General features: G+C 40.5%; 1 protein-coding gene across 5 annotated transcripts in view; it reads right to left on the bottom strand.

Annotated features, from left to right (window-relative positions):
- The window catches only part of KLHL32 (kelch like family member 32), a 236,107-nt gene that overhangs the window by 22,095 nt on the left and 195,138 nt on the right, over positions 1 to 18,874 (bottom strand). For all 5 annotated transcript variants that reach the window (XM_075597504.1, XM_075597505.1, XM_075597502.1 and 2 more), the window contains one exon: positions 2,130 to 2,856. In XM_075597504.1, coding sequence (XP_075453619.1) covers positions 2,130 to 2,856 — 727 coding nt within the window. The remainder of the gene's footprint in view (positions 1 to 2,129; positions 2,857 to 18,874) is intronic.

Here is an 18,874-nt window from a genome sequence, read left to right as displayed (position 1 = left end):
CTAAAAACGTGTATTATTTAACACCAGCTAAAGGGTGGCGAGATTGGTATTATGAGTTACATCCAGAGCCTGAAATATGGGTCCGGCTGAGAGAGCAAAACCCATAAATCAGACGGGATAGAGTTAGTGCCACCTCAGGTCATTCCACTTCTAAAGCCAGTACAATCCGGGGGCGGTTCGGCTGTTAAACCATGCGGTTTGTCACTTTCTGTAGAAGCAGTTTAGAAAAGTGATTTGCGATAGAGAATACCGTTTTCTCCTCACATTTCCTTCCACTTCTTCTGAACATCCCAAACCGTGCGGTTTGGCAATTACATCTTCAGAGCTTCTAGAATACGTACTACAATACGTACGAATGCGTACAAAGGCCTCTATGTACGAAGGGAAGAGTGGTGACATTCGGGGCCAAAAAAATCACTCAAAATGTATCAAAGACATTTTTATTCTTTTGATTGGGATTTTTTACTTTGATACATCGGGTGCTGTTTTTTTTGCCCCATAATTGCACTACATTTGCCTTGATAGTTAGACCCCTGTGTTTGGTTAAAAAGTAGTATACTAGATTTATAAGCAAAGCATCCTGTTTGGATTCCAGTATAAAATAATATATATCGGCATTACTATATGAAAATGGCGCCGCCGTGCCGCCAGGTGCGCGTGCAGCACGGAGGACTGCTGCCGTAGCCTTACTCCAATGTATGTGGTACACATTCCCAGTTAGTTTTTAAAAGGTCTGCATGTAACAAAAATGTTGTGTATAAGTCAGAATGTTGCTAGCGATATTATTTCTGGGTGACTGACCACATCCTAATTATTACATCCTCAACTAATCTGTAATGTTCTTATTGAATAAGAAAATAATGCCCGCTTTATAAAAATGTCAGCACAAAATAGAGACTCCACATAGGATAACTGAAAAGGAAAGTCTTTCAAGGTGCACAGCAAACATAACAATTAGGAGAGGACAATTAATAGGTTAAATTGACGTTATTGTTGAATTTACTAAAAAAAAAAATGGGATGCACTGGCACTGCATAGTTCGTATGAGCTAACAGTTGCTGCAGCTCTCGGAAGAAGGGATCAATGTAATTACTGTCTACAATGTAATTTATTGGTAACAATATTGTATGAGTGTAGTGTCGTAGTCAATGTCTATTGTTACTGGTTACGCAAGCACATAGCTGATAATTGCACTTTAGTATATATAGCTTTAACAGTTTGTGTCATTATTCCCTTAAAGACAGTGGTTAGTAATACAAATGGAACTGTGATGACCCATCATGACATACTTCAGGCAAATACAGAGCAACAGACCCCTAATCAAATGTATATTATACAATTATTTAAATAGTATGATTTATTCCTTGTTGAACTTCTAAATGTTACTATGAAATAATGACAGGCCTTTATGAATTTTAGCTATATATACATAACAAATTTGTTTCCTGAGTGGTTTACTGTACAACGGATCATTCCACAAAATCACATAAGGCCACTTGTATGCTGAATCTGGGACTTTATTTCTAAATCTTTCTTTATTTTGGCATTATCAAAGAATACTGTTGTTACCTCTCATAAATTAAAACGTACGTAAACTAATCACCACTTTGCCTTTTTATTTATTTAAGGACAGATAGATATTTTACCATTGTGTAATACGTTTAGCGTCTGAAACAGCATTTCAGTTGGAAATACATTTTTTCTTACCAACCTTTCCACAGAAAAAGAACACCCTACTCTGTATAAAACCTCTACCACTGTTAGTGGTACCAGAGGACTGGAGTTGGGGACTTCTGCTCTACAGTACATACCGTACACATATACCCTCGGCCACGGCTGTATTATTTATTTTGTGTGATGCTTGCTTTCTCTGTCCAATGGCTATAACCAACTGTCGGGTACTTTGTCACAGCAAAGTTTTGCTGTTGTTGTTTGGAATCGGTTGAAAGGACATCATAGAGATTAATGAGGGTCCTCAGCTTTAGTTGCTGGGTTAGTTTCAATAATGCTCGTTGTGAGTGCTCATGTTGCTCTACACTGCAACAATTAATTGAGGTGCAATGTTACTATTTCAGTGTTAGCACAGAGTTGTAAAACATGCTCGTTTACACCCAACGCTTCTCATTTACCTGATATCCAAAGAAGGTCATCAGCCACACATCCTGCATGACATGAAAGAGATCTGTCGAAGGACTGTACAAACGTCCACTTGTTTTTCTCTGGACAAAACCGCTCCACAGATGGCAAAACTTGCCGTAGTTCATTTCTGCCTCCCACTGCATAAAGACAATTGTCCACTGCCCCCAGCACAAAGTGCTCCCGGCAGTTCTTCATGGGAGCAATCTCTATCCAAGTGTTGCTGCGAGGGTCATATCTGCAGACAGTCCTCACTGCACAAGTGCGGCCCGTGGCATGTTCAACCTCTCCTCCGGCTGCAAACAGAAAGTTACCCATGATAGCTACACAGTGATGACTTCTTCCAACCGGCATAGGAGCTAGTTCACTCCAGTTTGCAATTCCTGCAATATGAACATTATCCTGATCCACTGGGTTAAAGTATCTGAGCTCCCGAACTTTGCAGATCTCCCTCTTTTTGCCTCCGACAATGTAAAGTGTGTTAGACTGGAAACGTGGTTTGGTCCGTATGGTCTGCCATATGGGTTGTGCATAGATACTTTGGTGATACTCCAAGGCTTCATTGATAAGTGCTGTTGCGGTTTCACTGGTTTGGATCAAAGGATGAGAGAGAGCGACCGTATGAAGTGTATTCATATCCATAAGGCCAAAGCGAACATATTGTAGAAGTTCATCCATGTATTGGTAACGGCAATTGTGCTCCAACCATGTGACAGCCAGCTAAAAAAGATAAAACGGCTTATTCTTGTTTTTTTGCAATACTTTTCCCCAACAAGGGAACATTTTACAGCATTCAGACAAAAACAAAATGGTTTGAATCTAGTACATTGTTCTTTTAAATAAAGAATATCCCATATGCTTTAATAAAATAAATGCAAAGTAGTGTAACATTGTGATCCCTGGTGTTGCCCTTGTGTAAGTTGTGTAAAAACATGGCAAGAGAAAGAGAGGTCATACTTATTATCTATTGCTCCAATTGAAGCAACATTGCTTGGTTTCAAAACTACGGATAGATATTAAAAATTTTTTATAGTGGGTTAAAAAAAAGTGACAAAAATCCTCCTCCATACAGCAAATAAAAATACCATTAGTGAGCACATTCGCATGTCTCAGACAGGTCTGCAGCCCTGTCTTTCCCCATTATCACTTAGTATGCAATGCTTCCACTGCAGCCAGGGATTCTGTGTATTGGCATGCATAAAAGGACTGTGCAGAGGTATACTCAGGGAGACCTATTTGGGGGAAATAACCATGGCTTTATTTAGCCTGCCTCTGTGGCAGTGTCTGAGTCTAGGTGGGTCCAGGAAAAGAGGTCAGGTGTCTTGTTCTCAGCACAGCTCTTCTTTGTACTCAAGACTTCATCTCCCTAGGTCAACACAGTGTGTCTGTGCTAAGGAGTCTCTTGGTCTGTCACAGTGGGGTTTTTTTTTTACCCTCCTCTGATTACCCAGGTGGAGCTGGTTAATTGACTAGCTGCAATTAACCAGCTCTCTGCTGGATTTTCAGACCACTTGAGGCAGCTTTATTTAAACAAGGATACATGTCTGACAGCATGCAAATGAGCATTCAGAGTAAAGAGTGACACACTGTGAGTGTGCATTTGCATGTAATTACCCAGAATCCCTGGCTGCAGTGGAAGCATTGCATGCTAAGCAATAATGGAGAAACGCCGGGTTGCAGACCTGTCTCATACATGTTAATGTGCTCACAAGTGGTATTTTTATTTACTAAAAACTATGGACAAAATGGTGATATCTTTATACATACGGTAACCCCCAATAGTAAGAAAAATCCCGTTCACCAACTGTAGAGAAGTGAAAAATAATTTAAACAAATATTGTGTTAATTAGGGGTACTAGTATATATAAACACTATCCCATAAAGCCACTTTGTGACACACACTAACTAACCAAAAATATATACAGTATAAACAATACAAGTTTAAATGTGCAACAAATGTTACATGTGTAACGCGATATAATTGGACTAAAATACTTAGAGTAATAAGAAAGTGTGCTGCTCATCCATAAGGAGATGGCTCGTCATCTCAGGTACTAGTTAAAATTAAGACAAACAAGAAAGCGCACAACTCTCATAGTGTAGAATTAAAAGTTTTCAATTGTGAATACAGCAGGTGAGTATCACACGTACAGTACATTTAAGAAATCCTTTAACAACATGTCATGTTAAGGGTACATGTTACAACACAGCATTCTCCCGTTTCCTTGGCAGTCACTGACGGGCGAACAGACATTGTCAAACTTTCTCTGGTGAAGTAGAGGTGCTCTACAAAACGCGTTGGATGCATTTTTGGGTCCACTCTGGACTTTATCCACTTCCATAAGTTCTCGGTGCTTGCAGTGTAAATATTTGGCTGTTTTGACAGTCCGGTGTGTTTTCGCTATTTAGCAACGTGATACCTGTGACATCATTTGCCTGTTGCCTACTGCACTAGAAACTTTCGGCTCTCTTGCCGGTAGTGTGGGAGCCATGTATATATCTGAGTAGACACGCTAGGTCCCCGCAACAGTCAAGAGAAGTGACGGTGCCATTTTCATCAGATGCTTGGGATCCAGGCTGTTGGGGATTCAAGACCTTTCCGCTTACCTGACCAAAGGAGCCCCGTCGGTGACTGCCGAGGATGAAGGATAATGCTCGTGTTGTAACATGTACCTTAACATGACATGCTGTTAAAGGATTTCTTTGATGTACTGTACGTGTGATACTCACCTGCTGTATTCACAATTGAAAACTTTTAATACTACACTATGAGAGTTGTGCGCTGTCTTCATTTTCACTGCTAACCCCCAATGCATTTTCATGAGCAATTGGAACTTGAGAAAAGTTGCAGACAGAATAACAGAGCTGTAACTCAACTTTGAAATTAGGAGCCTACCAGTGGAGTTGCAGTATTATAGTGATGTAGTATAGTGGTTACATAGTTGCATAGTAGATGAGGTTGAAAAAAGACATGTACAGTATGTCAATCAAGTTCAAGCTATGCTAAATTTAGACACCAGATACTTCTTATATTTGTATTTATAGTATATTGATCCAGAGGAAGGAAAACAAAAAGCCCCAGTGAAACATCATCCAATGATATTGCATAAGGCGGGAAATTATTTCCTTTCTGACTCCAAATAATGGCAATCAGATTTCTCCCTGAATCCACATCCTTCCCATGTATACTTATTTGGTATATCCCTGTATAACTTTCCTTTCTAAAAAGATGTCCAACTTTTTTTTGAAGATATCTATTGTATCTGCCATCACAGTCTCCATGGGTAATGCATCCCACACTGTAACTGCCCTTACTGTAAAGAACCCTTTCATTTGTTGCTGGTGTAATCTCCTTTCCACCAACCTTAAGAGATGGCCCCGAGTCCTTTGTACTGCCCGTGGGATGAATAGTTCTTTTGAAAGCTCCTTCAATTGTCAATGAATATATTTGTACATAGTTATCATATCCCCTGTTAGATGCCTCTTTTCTAATCTGTGATACGTAATAGTGAGGTATTATAGTGATGTGTAATAGTGATGTCTTTATCCTTCCATGACTTTTTTGCGAATTCTTTTCATTTTTCTTTCCTTAGTCACCTTATTTCATCTATATGCTTCCTTCTTCCTAACGCTCATTATATCTACCAACTCAATTCCTATTTTGTTAAACATCTGTATTTATTTTCTGCTTTAACTTGCAGTTCATTTGTTTTGTTATAGTTACAAGTATGTTTACAATTTAAATTAGATTGTAAGCTCTGTGGGTCAGGGACTCCTTTCTCTCAATGTTACACTTATGATTTGATGCACTTATCCCATCTACATTATATTACCTGCTTTGTTATTGTATTATAAAAATTGTAAAGCTCTACTTGGCTGATGCTATAAACATATGCATTTTATGGAAAACAAATACACAAACCCTGCACTCCTGCCAAATTGGCTTTCAATTTATTAGTGAAATTCTACATTTTGATCCTATGACTAATAACAAAGAAACCATTTAGTTGCATCTTTTGATAAGATAAGGATTCAAGCCTGCTAACCCCATCAAGGGGTTACATACATACATTCCTTTTGTTTACTATGTTTTACAAGATACAGACATTGAATGGAGCTCTTGAAACCCTACAACGATGAACTTTATCTGCAGACTGTAAACCTATATGAATAATAAATACCTGAAACTGAAGCATACTGTAAATAAAATTGTAAAACCTAATATTTGTTGCTGTACTAAAACACACTGTAATAAAGCATCATTGTCACTGAAACTTTACAGAGTAATTCAGCAAGGCGAAACACAATTTGAAATACATTTAATTCAAAGAAACATTTTTATGTTGTAATGATGCTACAGTAAACTCTCCCTTATATTTATAGTATATATTGTAGCATCATCAACTATTACTCTAAAACACAAAGTAGAGCCATAGTTTATCAGCACCAAATGTCAGAACTTAGCCATTCTGCAGTAGTCCAAATTGTAAAAACCTGTCGTTTTTTCCTCCGCAATATTACCAAGATACGCCCTGTTCTCTGTTGCTCGACTACAAAAACTCTGACACAGACCCTCATTCTCTCCTGTCTCGACTACTGTAACCTCCTGCTGTCCGGTCTTCCTGCCTCCCACCTGTCCCAGTACTACCCCAGTACTCTATGCTGTTCCTGCCTGAACTTCCTCTGGGACCTGTACTCATCTCCTTTGGATTCCGGAAGACTGGGACAGTCACTCGTTCTACCACTGAGAGTGGATTCACAGAGGGGACTCCCTGCCAAAATTCTGCTCGTGAGCGAATATCTATATCAAGAAACCTGGTTATCGATTTGGACGGGTTTCAAACCCCACAGATACCATTTCAGTATCTGTTCTTACACTGGGCCGTGTAAGTATTAAATTATCATTTCTCATTCCCCCCTACCTCCCTCCCTCTAGAGGCTTTGCCCTCTTTTGGGGTTTTCCATACGATTAGTTTCTCCAGCCATATTGTGTTAACCCCTTGCTCCCCCTGTTTTTCTTTTTCTTATATTTCACCAAGGGTCTTGGATGGTCCCTATTTGGGGTTGAAGCAGAAGGGATTTAAAGGTCACCTCTCATTACCTAGAGATACCTTATTTGTTGGTAACAATATTCAACTCATTGTAATTTATTTTTATTTTATTTTTAATTTTATTTCTGATTTTAAGCTTAAGGTAAGTGCCTGGTTCTCTGTTTTGTTCTGGTAAGTGTGTCTGCAAGGGGCCAAGGTTTATGTATGCGGTGTTAATGATCAGCCATGGGGCTACTCATATGCTTCCTTAAGCAGGTGTGTTTTGAGGTGGGTCTTAAAGATGGATAGAGAGAGTGCTAGTCGGATAATGAGGGGAAGGGCATTCCAGAGGTGTGGGGCAGTCAGTGAGAAAAGTTTAAGGTGGGAGAGGGCTTTAGATACAAATATGGTAGAGAGAAAATATCCTTGAGCAGAACGCAAGAGTCGGGAGGGTGTATAGCGAGAAATTAGGGCTGAGATGTAAAGAGGAGTAGAAGAGTGTAAAACTTTAAAAGTGAGAAGAATTGAGTGTGTGATATGGGATTTGATAGGAAGCCAGGAGAGGGATTTCAGCAGGGGAGACACTGAGACAGTAGAGTGATTCTGGCAGCAGTATTTAGGATAGATTGTAGGGGAGACAGGTGGGAGGCAGGAAGACCGGACAGCAGGAGGTTACAGTAGTCGAGACAGGAGAGAATGAGGGCCTGTGTCAGAGGTTGTGTAGTCGAGCAACAGAGAAAAGGGCGTATCTTGGTAATATTGCGGAGGAAAAAACGACAGGTTTTAGCTATCTTTTGAATGCGAGAAGAGAATGTGAGAGTGGAGTTGAGTGTGACCCCTAGGCAGCGTGCTTGGGCTACTGGGTGAATGATAGTACTTCCAACAGTAATGTGGAAGGAGGTAGTAGGGCCAGATTAGGGAGGAAGTATGAGGAGCTCTGTTTTTGCCATGTTAAGTTTAAGTCGGGGGAGGGCCATCCAGGATGATATAGCAGAGAGACATTCAGAAACTTTAGTCTGTACAGCAGGTGTAAGGAGAGGGGTATAATAGAAATTTATGTCATCAGCATAGAGGTAATATTTGCACTCAAGAGATGTGATTAGGTCACCTAGAGAGAGTGTGTAAAGAGAAAAGAGAAGAGGTCCCAGGACAAAGCCCTATCGAAGACATGTTAAATCAATTTTTTTGGACGGTATTAATTTTATAATAAACATTTCACTTCACTCATGTTTTCTGAATGTTTACAAAATAACCATGTAATATTTCTTGCATCGTGTTCAGATGTTTCTTAATCTCAGAGTAATCACATCAGCTGTCCACCAGAACAATAATGTTCGTCAATTGCTTGATATGCTGTTAACATCTGTGTCACTGAGTATACAAGAAGTCAATGCAATGGCTCTAGCAAATAAGGGTCATGTCTGTGTGCACTGCACCTTTCCCTCTCTTTCAACCAATAATTATAACTTAATACTAACAATTATAATCCAATTTACCACCTAGCTGGATCGGCAATCCTAGCACAAGTCAAATTACCTTAACCTTATTTCAACACCATGTAATCAAGCCATGCTGAACTCTCATATGATGCTCTAATAAACTCATACAACTGGGAGTAAGTCTTCTTCCACTGCAATTAGGATTTCAGTTTGATGCCATTTAAAGTTATAAAATATTAATTGGAATGCAGCAAACTCCTTAATACACAACTAACTGAGTTCTGTTAGAGGTTTAGAATAGGATACATGGATAGTTTAGAAATCTTTATTACATTTTTGTTTTCAATTAATTCTAAGACAACTTGGCTTTTTTCAAAATAGAAGCATAGATCCCATATTTTTCAGTGAGTTTTGTCTTTTTCAAAAGATTTCCACTGGGGCGAAAATGTTTGTAGAGAATGTTCTTAAAAGACAAATTCCATGCTGAGTACAGTATATAATGTAAGAGCAAACTAACAGTAGCTTCATGAAAAAGGCCAAAACACCAAAAAGACCTTTGAACTATAAAAGTAGTAGGAACATCAGCAAAATATACCTTGTTAATATTGCCTTATCAACCATCTTCTGGAAAATGCAGGTTTTTAAAATAAAAGTGAAATAAATATTTAAAAAAACAATCTAACATAGCATATTATTTGGGGACATCTTCCTAAACAATATTGTTTCAGAATAATTATAACTGTTTATTGTATTCATAAGTTGATAATTATGGATTTTTGCTGCATCAGATATTACTTTTACCAGTCTGATTTCAACTTAACAAAATGCATCTTCTCTGCTATGAACTTACAAATACCACCCATTATTTCTGTTGTATTTTATTTCACCCAGTAGGATTCAATATTACAGATATTAGAATTACTAAATCTAAAGTATTGTAATTGTATTGCTGGCTTTATTGACTGAATGCTGAAGTAATATCATACTCTACTGAACAAAGAAACATTGGGATATATTTTGGTATATTGTTTATTACCATTTGCAATAAAACTGTAGCTTTCCCTAAAAACAATATATAAAAACATATGCCTTTAAGCAAATATTAATATTTTTGTCTTTTATTATGGGCCGTGTATACTTGCACAATGTCACCAACCTTTTTTTTTTTTTAACATGCAACATATAAAATAGTTGTAATAATAAAGGCGTGAAATAGAGATAGAGAAAGGCAACTACTGATACAACAATAAGACCGTGTATTACAGTAAATATCAGCTTGGTCGAAGCAGAACAATATTGTTACAGTAGCATGCTGGTGCTGACTATTTCTCACAGTGAAATCAACATCAGACTCCAGTGCAGAGCCACAAACTATAATATAAAGGAGATCTCAAACCGAAATGAATTCACTGTTGTCTGCGGGAAGGCATCTAAGGGAAGACAACGATTGGATTGATGATGGATGGATAAACTGTGTTTTTGTAATCGTACTGTCTTTTTGATTAGGGAGATTTGATAGGAAAACATGGGGTCCATTGACCTGCACTTGAGTTGAGAGAAACTAGAAAACAATACATTTTACATGTAATGGAAAGGGTGCCTTCATGATGGATAGGGTGAGGTGGTCAATATATTAGAAAGAAAGAGTAAGCAATAAAAGCAAGGGATAGGGACAGCGGAATGAGATAAACGGCTGTAGATTGCAGTGGCTGGTACAAGGGGAGCAATGGCTGAGAAGGTAATTGCAGAGGCAGCACATGCTGGGTGCCTGGCAATCTCTACCTGTAGGCTCAGAACACGTGTATGTGATTGTACATGTCATAATATAAGTAGATTTAAAAGATATGTATGTGCTTTTAGCAACGTGGTGGCACTGCTTAGGGTGTTTAAAAGAGGTCAAAAGCAAAAAGAAGTACAGTAGTGCTAACAAGACTTTTAGGGAACCAGTTGAAAAACTTTATTATATGGTCCAGTGTTCAGTAGTTGGACAAAATAATCCATCTTGCTAACCCTCATGTCATTCTTTTGCTGTGCTGCTAATAACCTGGCATTAAAAAGTTTCAGTATAGATTGAGTGGTTGTATGAAGTGCTGTTTTGGATCCACACTGGAAACAAATGATGTATTATTAATCTTTAATTAATTGCATAGTTTGTCATGACTTTTCCTTTTTGTGGAGGCAGTCTGTAGCTAAACGAGATTCTATTTGCACTGCATGTGTCAGCTGTCAGGAATGTGTGATAATCTGTTGTTTATTTTAAAGTGAAAAACAGTTTAGCAGTGCTACAGTAGTAGCGGAAACATACTTCTTGTGTAGCTAAAAAGTTGTAAAAAGACTGCTCTGTCCAAAGCATCACTCATTAAGGGCATGTAAGGTCCCAAGCAGAGGTTTTCCTGAGTTACACTACAAAAAGTTAGGACAGGGTCCAATTTTGCATATAGCCACCTGTAATATTGAGAGGATTGCAAGGAAAAACAAATGCAATTAATAGGACACTAGAGATCTGAGCGAACATTTGCATCACCAAATGCATGTGTTGGAATAGTAATTGAATATATAATAATATTATACATTCAGTTTGTTTTAGTCTTTATGTTGTTAATCCCTTGCCTCATCCAAAAGCAGAGGCAATATCGTCACATTCTTGGTTAAGAGGTTTTGCCATATTGATCACAGAAGTACTGAAGCTGTAATGCACTGTTAAGAAATTGCTAAACTCTACAGTGTTTTCTAATCTTTTTTTCTTTAAGGAACCCAATAATTATATCGTGAAATTCTGCATGACCCCAACCCTCTCTAATAGCGTGTCTGAGATCAGATGCAATGTAAGGAACCCCAACCCTCTCTAATAGTGTGTCGGAGATCAAATGCATTGTAAGGTACCCCAACCCTCTCTAAACTACCGTGTCGGAGATCAAATACATTGTAAGGGACCACAACTCTTTCTAAATGCGTGTCTGAGATTAGAAGCATTGTAAGGAACCACAACCCTCTCTAATAGCGTGTCAGAAATTAGAAGCATTGTAAGGAACCCCAACCCTCTCTAATAGCGCGTGTCTGAGATAAAATTAATTGTAAGGAACCGCAACTCTCTCTAAATGCATGTCTGAGATCAGAAGCATTGTAAGGAACCCCAACCTTATCTAATAGCATGTCTGAGATCATATGCCTTATAAGGAACTTTAACTTTCTTTAATAGCGTGTCTGAGATCAGATGCATTGTAAGGAACCCCAAACCTCTCTAATAGCGCATCTGTGATCAGATGCATTGTATGGAACTCCAACCCTCTCTGAAATGGTGTGTCTGAGATCAAATGCATTGTAAGGAACCCCAACCCTTTCTAATAGCGTGTCTGAGATCAGATGCATTGGAAGGATCCGCAACTAATAGTGTGTCTTAGATCAGATGCATTGTAAGGAACCCAACCCTCTCTAATAGCGCGTCTGAGATCAGATGCATTATAAGCAGTGCCGTCTTAACACATGGGCACGCTGGGCAGTTGCCCGGGGGGCCCACGAGCACAGGGGCCCAATGCTAATCTATGCACAGACCAGAATTTAACACTAATTTTCCGATCACCCGGCTCAACATTCAAATCTCCCGCTAACTCGGTGGAAGGAGAAAAATTACGACTTGTAGCGGAGAGTTGGCATGTCTGCGTTCGCGAGATAAATTTTGCCGTTTTTATTGCTTGCAATGTTATGGAAGCAGAATATTGTAACGATTCGCGGGAGGCAATTAACGGCTGGGTTGTGTAGGCCGGGCTCAGGGCTTTGCCCGGGGGCCTATAATGCTGTTAAGATGGCCCTGATTATAAGGAGCCGCAACCCTCTCTAATAGCGTGTCTGAGATCAGACGCACTGTAAGGAACCCCAACCCTCTCTAATAGCATGTCTGAGATCAGACGCACTGTAAGGAACCCCAACCTTCTCTAATAGCTTGTCTGAGATCAGATTCAATCTAAGGAACCCCAAACCTCTCTAATAACGTGTCTGAGATCAGATGCACTGTAGTGAACCCCAACCCTCTCTAATAGCACGTCTGACATTAGACGCATTGTAAATTCTTCTGTATTTGGTACAATTTTCAAATTACCTGAACATTGCAGGGAACCCTTTAGGGATGCCGGGGGAACCCATGCCCTCCTAGGAATCCCTGTTGAAAAACACTGTGCAAGGTCCACATGAATGCAATTATATTGTGAAATTCTGCATGACCCCAACCTTCTCGAATAGTGCGTCTGAGATCAAATGCAATGTAAAGAACCCCAACCCTCTCTAATAATGTGTTGGAGATCAGATGCACTGTAAGGAACCCCAACCCTCTCTAACAGTGTGTCGGAGATCAGATGCATTGTAAGGAACCCCAACCCTCTCTAAAATACTGTGTCTGAGATCAAATGCATTGTAAGGAACTGCAACTCTCTCTAAATGCGTGTTTGAAAACAGATGCATTGTACGGAACCCCAACCCTCTCTAATAGCATGTCTGAGATTAGAAGCATTGTAAAGAACCCCAACCCTCTTTAATAGCATGTCCGAGATAAAATGCATTGTAAGGAACCACAACCCTCTTTAATAGTGCATCTGATATCAGATGCATTGAAAGTAACCCCAACCCTCTCTAATAGCATGTCTGAGATCAGATGCATTATAAGGAATTCCAATCCTCTCTAATAGCACGTCTGAGATCAGATGCATTTTAAGGATCCCCAACCCTCTCTAAAATACTGTGTCTGAGATAAAATTCATTGTCAGGAACAGCAACTCTCTCTAAATGCGTGTTTGATATCAGATGCATTGTAAGGAACCCCAACCTTATCTAATAGCATGTTTGAGATCATATGCCTTATAAGGAACCGCAACTGTCTCTAATAGCGTGTCTGAGATCAAATGCATTGTAAGGAATTCCAATCCTCTCTAAGAGCGCGTCTGTGATCAGATGCATTGTAAGGAACCCCAACCCTCTCTGAAATTGTGTGTCTGAGATTAAATGCACTGTAAGGAACTGCAACCCTCTTAATAGCGTGTCTGAGATCAAATGCATTGTAAGGAACCACAACCCTTTCTAATAGTGCGTCTGAGATCAGATGCATTGCAAGGATCCGCAACTTTCTCTAATAGTGTGTCTGAGATCAGATGCATTTTAAGGATCCCCAACCCTCTCTAATAACTTGGCCGAGATCAGATGCACTGTAGCGAACCCCAACCCTCTCTAATAGCGCGTCTGAGATCAGGTGCAATATAAATTCTTCTCTATTTGGTACATTTTTCAAATGACCAGAAAATTGCAGGGAACCATTTAGGGATGCTGGGGGAACCCCTGCGCTCCTAGGAATTCCTGTTGAAAAACACTGTGCAAGGTCCACATGAATGCAAGGATTATCTATATAAGAATGACATGTCTTTTACAAAGCATATATATTTATGTCAATTTGTATCGAACACATGAATTAGTGTGTGTAGGTATAAATAAAACAATTATATTGCATTTCAGTATATACACTAGTATGGAACCTTCACCAAAAAGCTGAACAGATTATTTTAAATGTGTCTAGGTGTAAAAGAAAATACCCTAAAATAATAACAAAAATGCATGTGAAGCTCAGCAAGTAGCATTTGGCAGTCACTTTTGTGACGCTGATATAATTTAATTGATGTACAGTAATAGGCTTTTAATCACCTGGTATACTGGATATAACTAGACATTATCCATAATGGTAGAAATTGAAGTTTTTATCTGTGTAAGAAAATAAAGAAAAGTATTATTATATCTACTATGTTTTTCTGTTGCATTTGGAACAAAAAGAAAGAAAGATGCTGTGAAGGTCACTGAATGATAACACTTCCTCAGGGCAGTGAATAAATTAAATCCAGAGGCAAAAATAAAATAAAATGTGATTTCCAGAGTGTAAGGCACAAAGTCTAAATGACAGTGATTGGCAGGCAAACTATATCCATGCAATATCGAAGACTGCACGTTCTCATTTACCTCAGTGTAGCCAGCAAGCGCCCATTAAACATCCGTCTGATGCCCAAATTAACCTTCTTGGTAAACTGAAAGAGGCACAAACTATCATAATCAACCTTTCATTATCACAGCAGCCTCTAGTTAAAGGGTCAGAATAATTGTGCCATCAGAGCACTGATTGTTTTCAATCAACAGAAGGCTCGAGTGACAGCTCAGTGATAGAGTAGTTTGATGAAACCGCACCAAGCCTAATCAGAGTAGATGAAAGGAAAGCATGATTGGTGCAAATGAACAGTCGTGCCTCTCTTTTTCATTTACAATCTGAAATTACTCTTAAAATCTTGCCTCCCCCATGCCCTCCCCTTATGAGTACCTCTACAAAAATGTTTGACGTGTTATGAGTTTTGACACAGCAGAGTTATAAAACACAGGTGTAGTTATCCGCTGCAGATGTAAGTGGACATTCAGCATAATTCTAACAAATTCGCTCTTGAAAAGTGCAAAACGAGTATAGATTTGCAGTGACCTAATCTTTTATTGCTGTTTGATTAACAGAACAGTTTGTCACGCCTTACGTTGTGTGTGATGAGATAAGATATACTGTGCTTTCAAATTTAGCTTATGTTTTCATTCAAAGGATGTGCTGTACTTTGTGCAGACAGTGATGCATGCAAAGCAGCGCTGCTATACTGTGGTAGAAGATATCCGGCACAGGCATGGTGTGGTAAAAGACTTCCCTATAAAGAAAGGGAATGTTAAACAGGGTTGGTGTAACAATTTTTTTATTTGCACCAGGGAATCATCTGCTGCCCGACTCCTACATAACTGACTGCCAGTAAACCCCATATTGATTGGTGAACTGTTGAAGTGCCATTATTCAACTTGTATTGTTATTTGTTTCGATGGTACAGTAGGCTCTGATTTCCTAGTCGACTCATGAACACATCACTTACAATACACCCCTTATCACTTAGCTGTACTGATCAATAAATGTGCAGAAAAGACATACAGTACCTGGGTAGGGAACCTCCCGCCCTGAGATTTCTCATGTGAAAATATTGCAGGAAAGTTGTCTACAAATGTAGCAGGCTTCAGTGGAGTGATACTTTGATAGATTTTGTGATATTCTGCAATAACGTTGTTATTGAATCCCATGGAAACCTTGTGATGTTCTGTGCTTTTATTGGGAAATATGTGCAGGACCGCCGACAGGGGGGGACAGTTGGGACTACTGTCCCGGGCCCGGCATCCGTACTGGTTAACTCTACAGCTCTCTCTCTAGGGCAGGCAAGCCAGGCCCTCCCCTTTCCTGGCTGCCACCCTCCTCCCTTCCCTTCTGCAGTACTGAATGGCCCTCCCCTTCCTTCTGTACTGCCCATCTGTCCCGCCCTTAGGCCCGTTCTATAGTGCCGCGCGTGCTACGCCGTGCGCGCAAGCTGAATTTTAGTTGGCTGACATTAGTCAGCCTTTCTATAATGGCACCGCACACGCGCACTGCAGGGAGCAGGGAGCCAACAGACAGCGGGGAAGATGGGCAAAATAATCTTTTCGCGCCGCTACCGGCGCTGAAATGTATGTATGTATGTGTTTGTATGTATGCATGTGTGTATGAATATGTGTGTCTGCACGAAGTTAATAAATATTTTATTTTTACGAAAGTGTTTTTTTATTTAATAAATAATAAATTACACATTACATACACACACACATACATACATACATACATACACACACAAACACAAAGAACCTTCACACAGCTCACAGCTCAGCATATACACGAAAAGCATGTGGCACATGCATGCGCACGCATGGCCGCAAACAGTATAGAACGGCCCTTAGGCTCTGCAGACCTGCAGGGCTCTCCTGTGCACTGGCCATGCTACTTCAGAAGGCCCATCTAAGGGCCCCAGGTAAGCATACATGTCCCAGGCCCCCTTTTACCACCCTCCCAGGCCCCTTACCCCCAAGATGTGTGTGTGCTGTGTGTGTGGTGGAGTTTATATTGTGTGTGTGTGTGTGTGTGTTTGTAGTGGGGCTTATATTGTGTGTGTGTGTGTGTGTGTGTGTGTGTGCGCGCGCGTGTGTAGGTAGGGGGGCTTGTGTGTGTGTGTTAAGGTAGAGGACATACATAGTGTGTGTGTAGGTAGGGGGCTTATAGTGTGTGTGTGTGTGTGTGTGTGTGTGTGTGTGTGTGTGTGTGTGTGTGTGTGTGTGTGTGTGTGTGTGTGTGTGTGTGTGTGTAATGGGGCTTATATTGTGTGTGGAAGGGTGCTTATAGTGTGTGTGTGTGTGTGTATGTGTGTGTGTTTTAGGTAGGGGGCTTATATATTGTGTGTGTGTGTAGGTAGGGGGCTTATACCGTGTGTGGAAGGGGGCTTATAGTGTGTGAGTGTGGGGGGGGAGAGGGGGTTATATTGTGTGTGTTTGTGTAGGTAGGGGGGCTTAAATTGTGTGTGTGTGTGTGTGTGTGTGTGTGTGTGTGTGTGTGTGTGTGTGTGTGTGTGTGTGTGTGTGTGTGTGTGTGTGTGTGTGTGTGTGTGTAGGGGGGCTTATATTGTGTGTGTGTTTAGGTATTGGGGCTTATATTGTGTATGTGTGTGTGTTGTTAGGTATGTATGTAGGTAAGGGGGCTTATACTGTGTGTGTGTGTGTGTGTGTGTGTGTGTGTGTGTGTGTGTGTGTGTGTGTGTGTGTGTGTGTGTGTGTGTGTGTGTGTGTGTGTGTGTGTGTGTGTAGGTATGGGGCTTATATTTTGTGTGTGTTTAGGTAGGGAGGCTTATATTGTGTGTGTGTGTGTGTGTGTGTGTGTGTGTGTGTGTGTGTGTGTGTGTGTGTGTAGGTAGGTTGGCTTATATTGTGTGTGTACATGGGGCTTATATTGTGTGTGTGTGTGTGTGTGCGCGTGTGTGTATGGGGGCTTATATTGTGTGTGTGTTTGTGTGTGTGTGTGTGTGTGTGTGTGTGTGTGTGTGTGTGTAGGTAGGTATGTAAGGGGTCTTATATTTTGTGTGTGTGTGTGTGTGTGTGTGTAGATAGGGGGCTTATAGGTTGTGTGTGTGTCTAGGTAGGGGGGTTAAATTGTGTGTGTGGTTGTGTGTGTAGGTACTGTATGGGGGATTATATTGTGTGTGTGTGTGTAGGTACAGTATGGGGCTTACATAGTGTGTGTACATAGGGGGCTTATGTTGTGTGTGTTTGTGTTTGTGTGTGTGTGTGTGTGTGTGTGTGTGTGTGTGTGTGTGTGTGTGTGTGTGTGTGTGTGTGTGTGTGTGTGTGTGTGTGTGTGTGTGTAGGTAGGGGGGCTTATATTTTGTGTGTGTGTGTGCATGTATGGGGCTTATATTGTGTGTGTGTGTTGTGTGTGTAGGTAGGTGGGATTATATTGTGTGTGTGTTTGTTTGGAGCGGGGGGCTTATTGTGTGTATGTAGACACACAATAGACATAGTAGACATGTAGACATATAGACACATCACCCCAGTCAAAGTGTTCCCTTGAAAACAGTTACACGACTCACTGCCAGGTTTTCCTGCTTCTGCACAGACCAGAAAGGTAAATGGGGGCATAGGGATATGTGTATCCCGGGTACAGTCAGGGTCCCTAAGTTAGTGAGGGTCCCCCAGTATATGCCCAGACCCCCAGAACCAGTATAGAGGTACGGGGGGATACTCCAACCACATATGAGGTTGCAAGGGTTTTTATGAAACCTAAGTCCAATTTTCAGCAAAGAAAGGAGATACAGCCCTGGGAATGAACCTACTGTAAGCGTCTTTTCACTCTACTTTGGGACTTAGAAGAAATATGGGGGAAAATATTTTGTTTCATAAATGTTTAATAGCATATACTGTAGGGCTATGAGGTTTTTAAAGTCTAAGTTAGGTTTGCAGTGTGTGAGGGATATGGCTAGTGGGAATAAAAGTTAATAGTCCCATTCTACCCCGCATGACCAAAAGACTTAGACAGAATAAAAGTGTAAAGTATATTTTATTAAACTGGTATGTTTAAAATGTTTTATGCATGTGCACTGTAAAATAAGCTGTGACTTTCAAAGCCACTAGTCTGAGTTAGCCAGGGGGCTACCAAACTGTGGTGCCACTGTGTCTACTCGAGGTCCAGACTTGAAAGCCACAGATGCTGCCAGAGTTGTGAAGAACATTTGGGCAGGATGGCTAGGTGAAGTACCCACGTACAGGGATCAATGGAAGCCGTTCCGGCTAACATTCGCCTCCCCAGACTTGGAGGCACCTAGCCCCGCGGGTGGCTTCTGCATAACAAGTGGCTAAGGTGGCAAACTTGCGCAA

Source organism: Ascaphus truei, chromosome 4 (assembly GCF_040206685.1).
Source record: "Ascaphus truei isolate aAscTru1 chromosome 4, aAscTru1.hap1, whole genome shotgun sequence".
Lineage (NCBI taxonomy): Eukaryota > Metazoa > Chordata > Amphibia > Anura > Ascaphidae > Ascaphus > Ascaphus truei.
The sequence above is the reverse complement of the archived record's forward strand: the minus strand, read 5'-3'. Positions and strand labels throughout refer to the sequence as shown.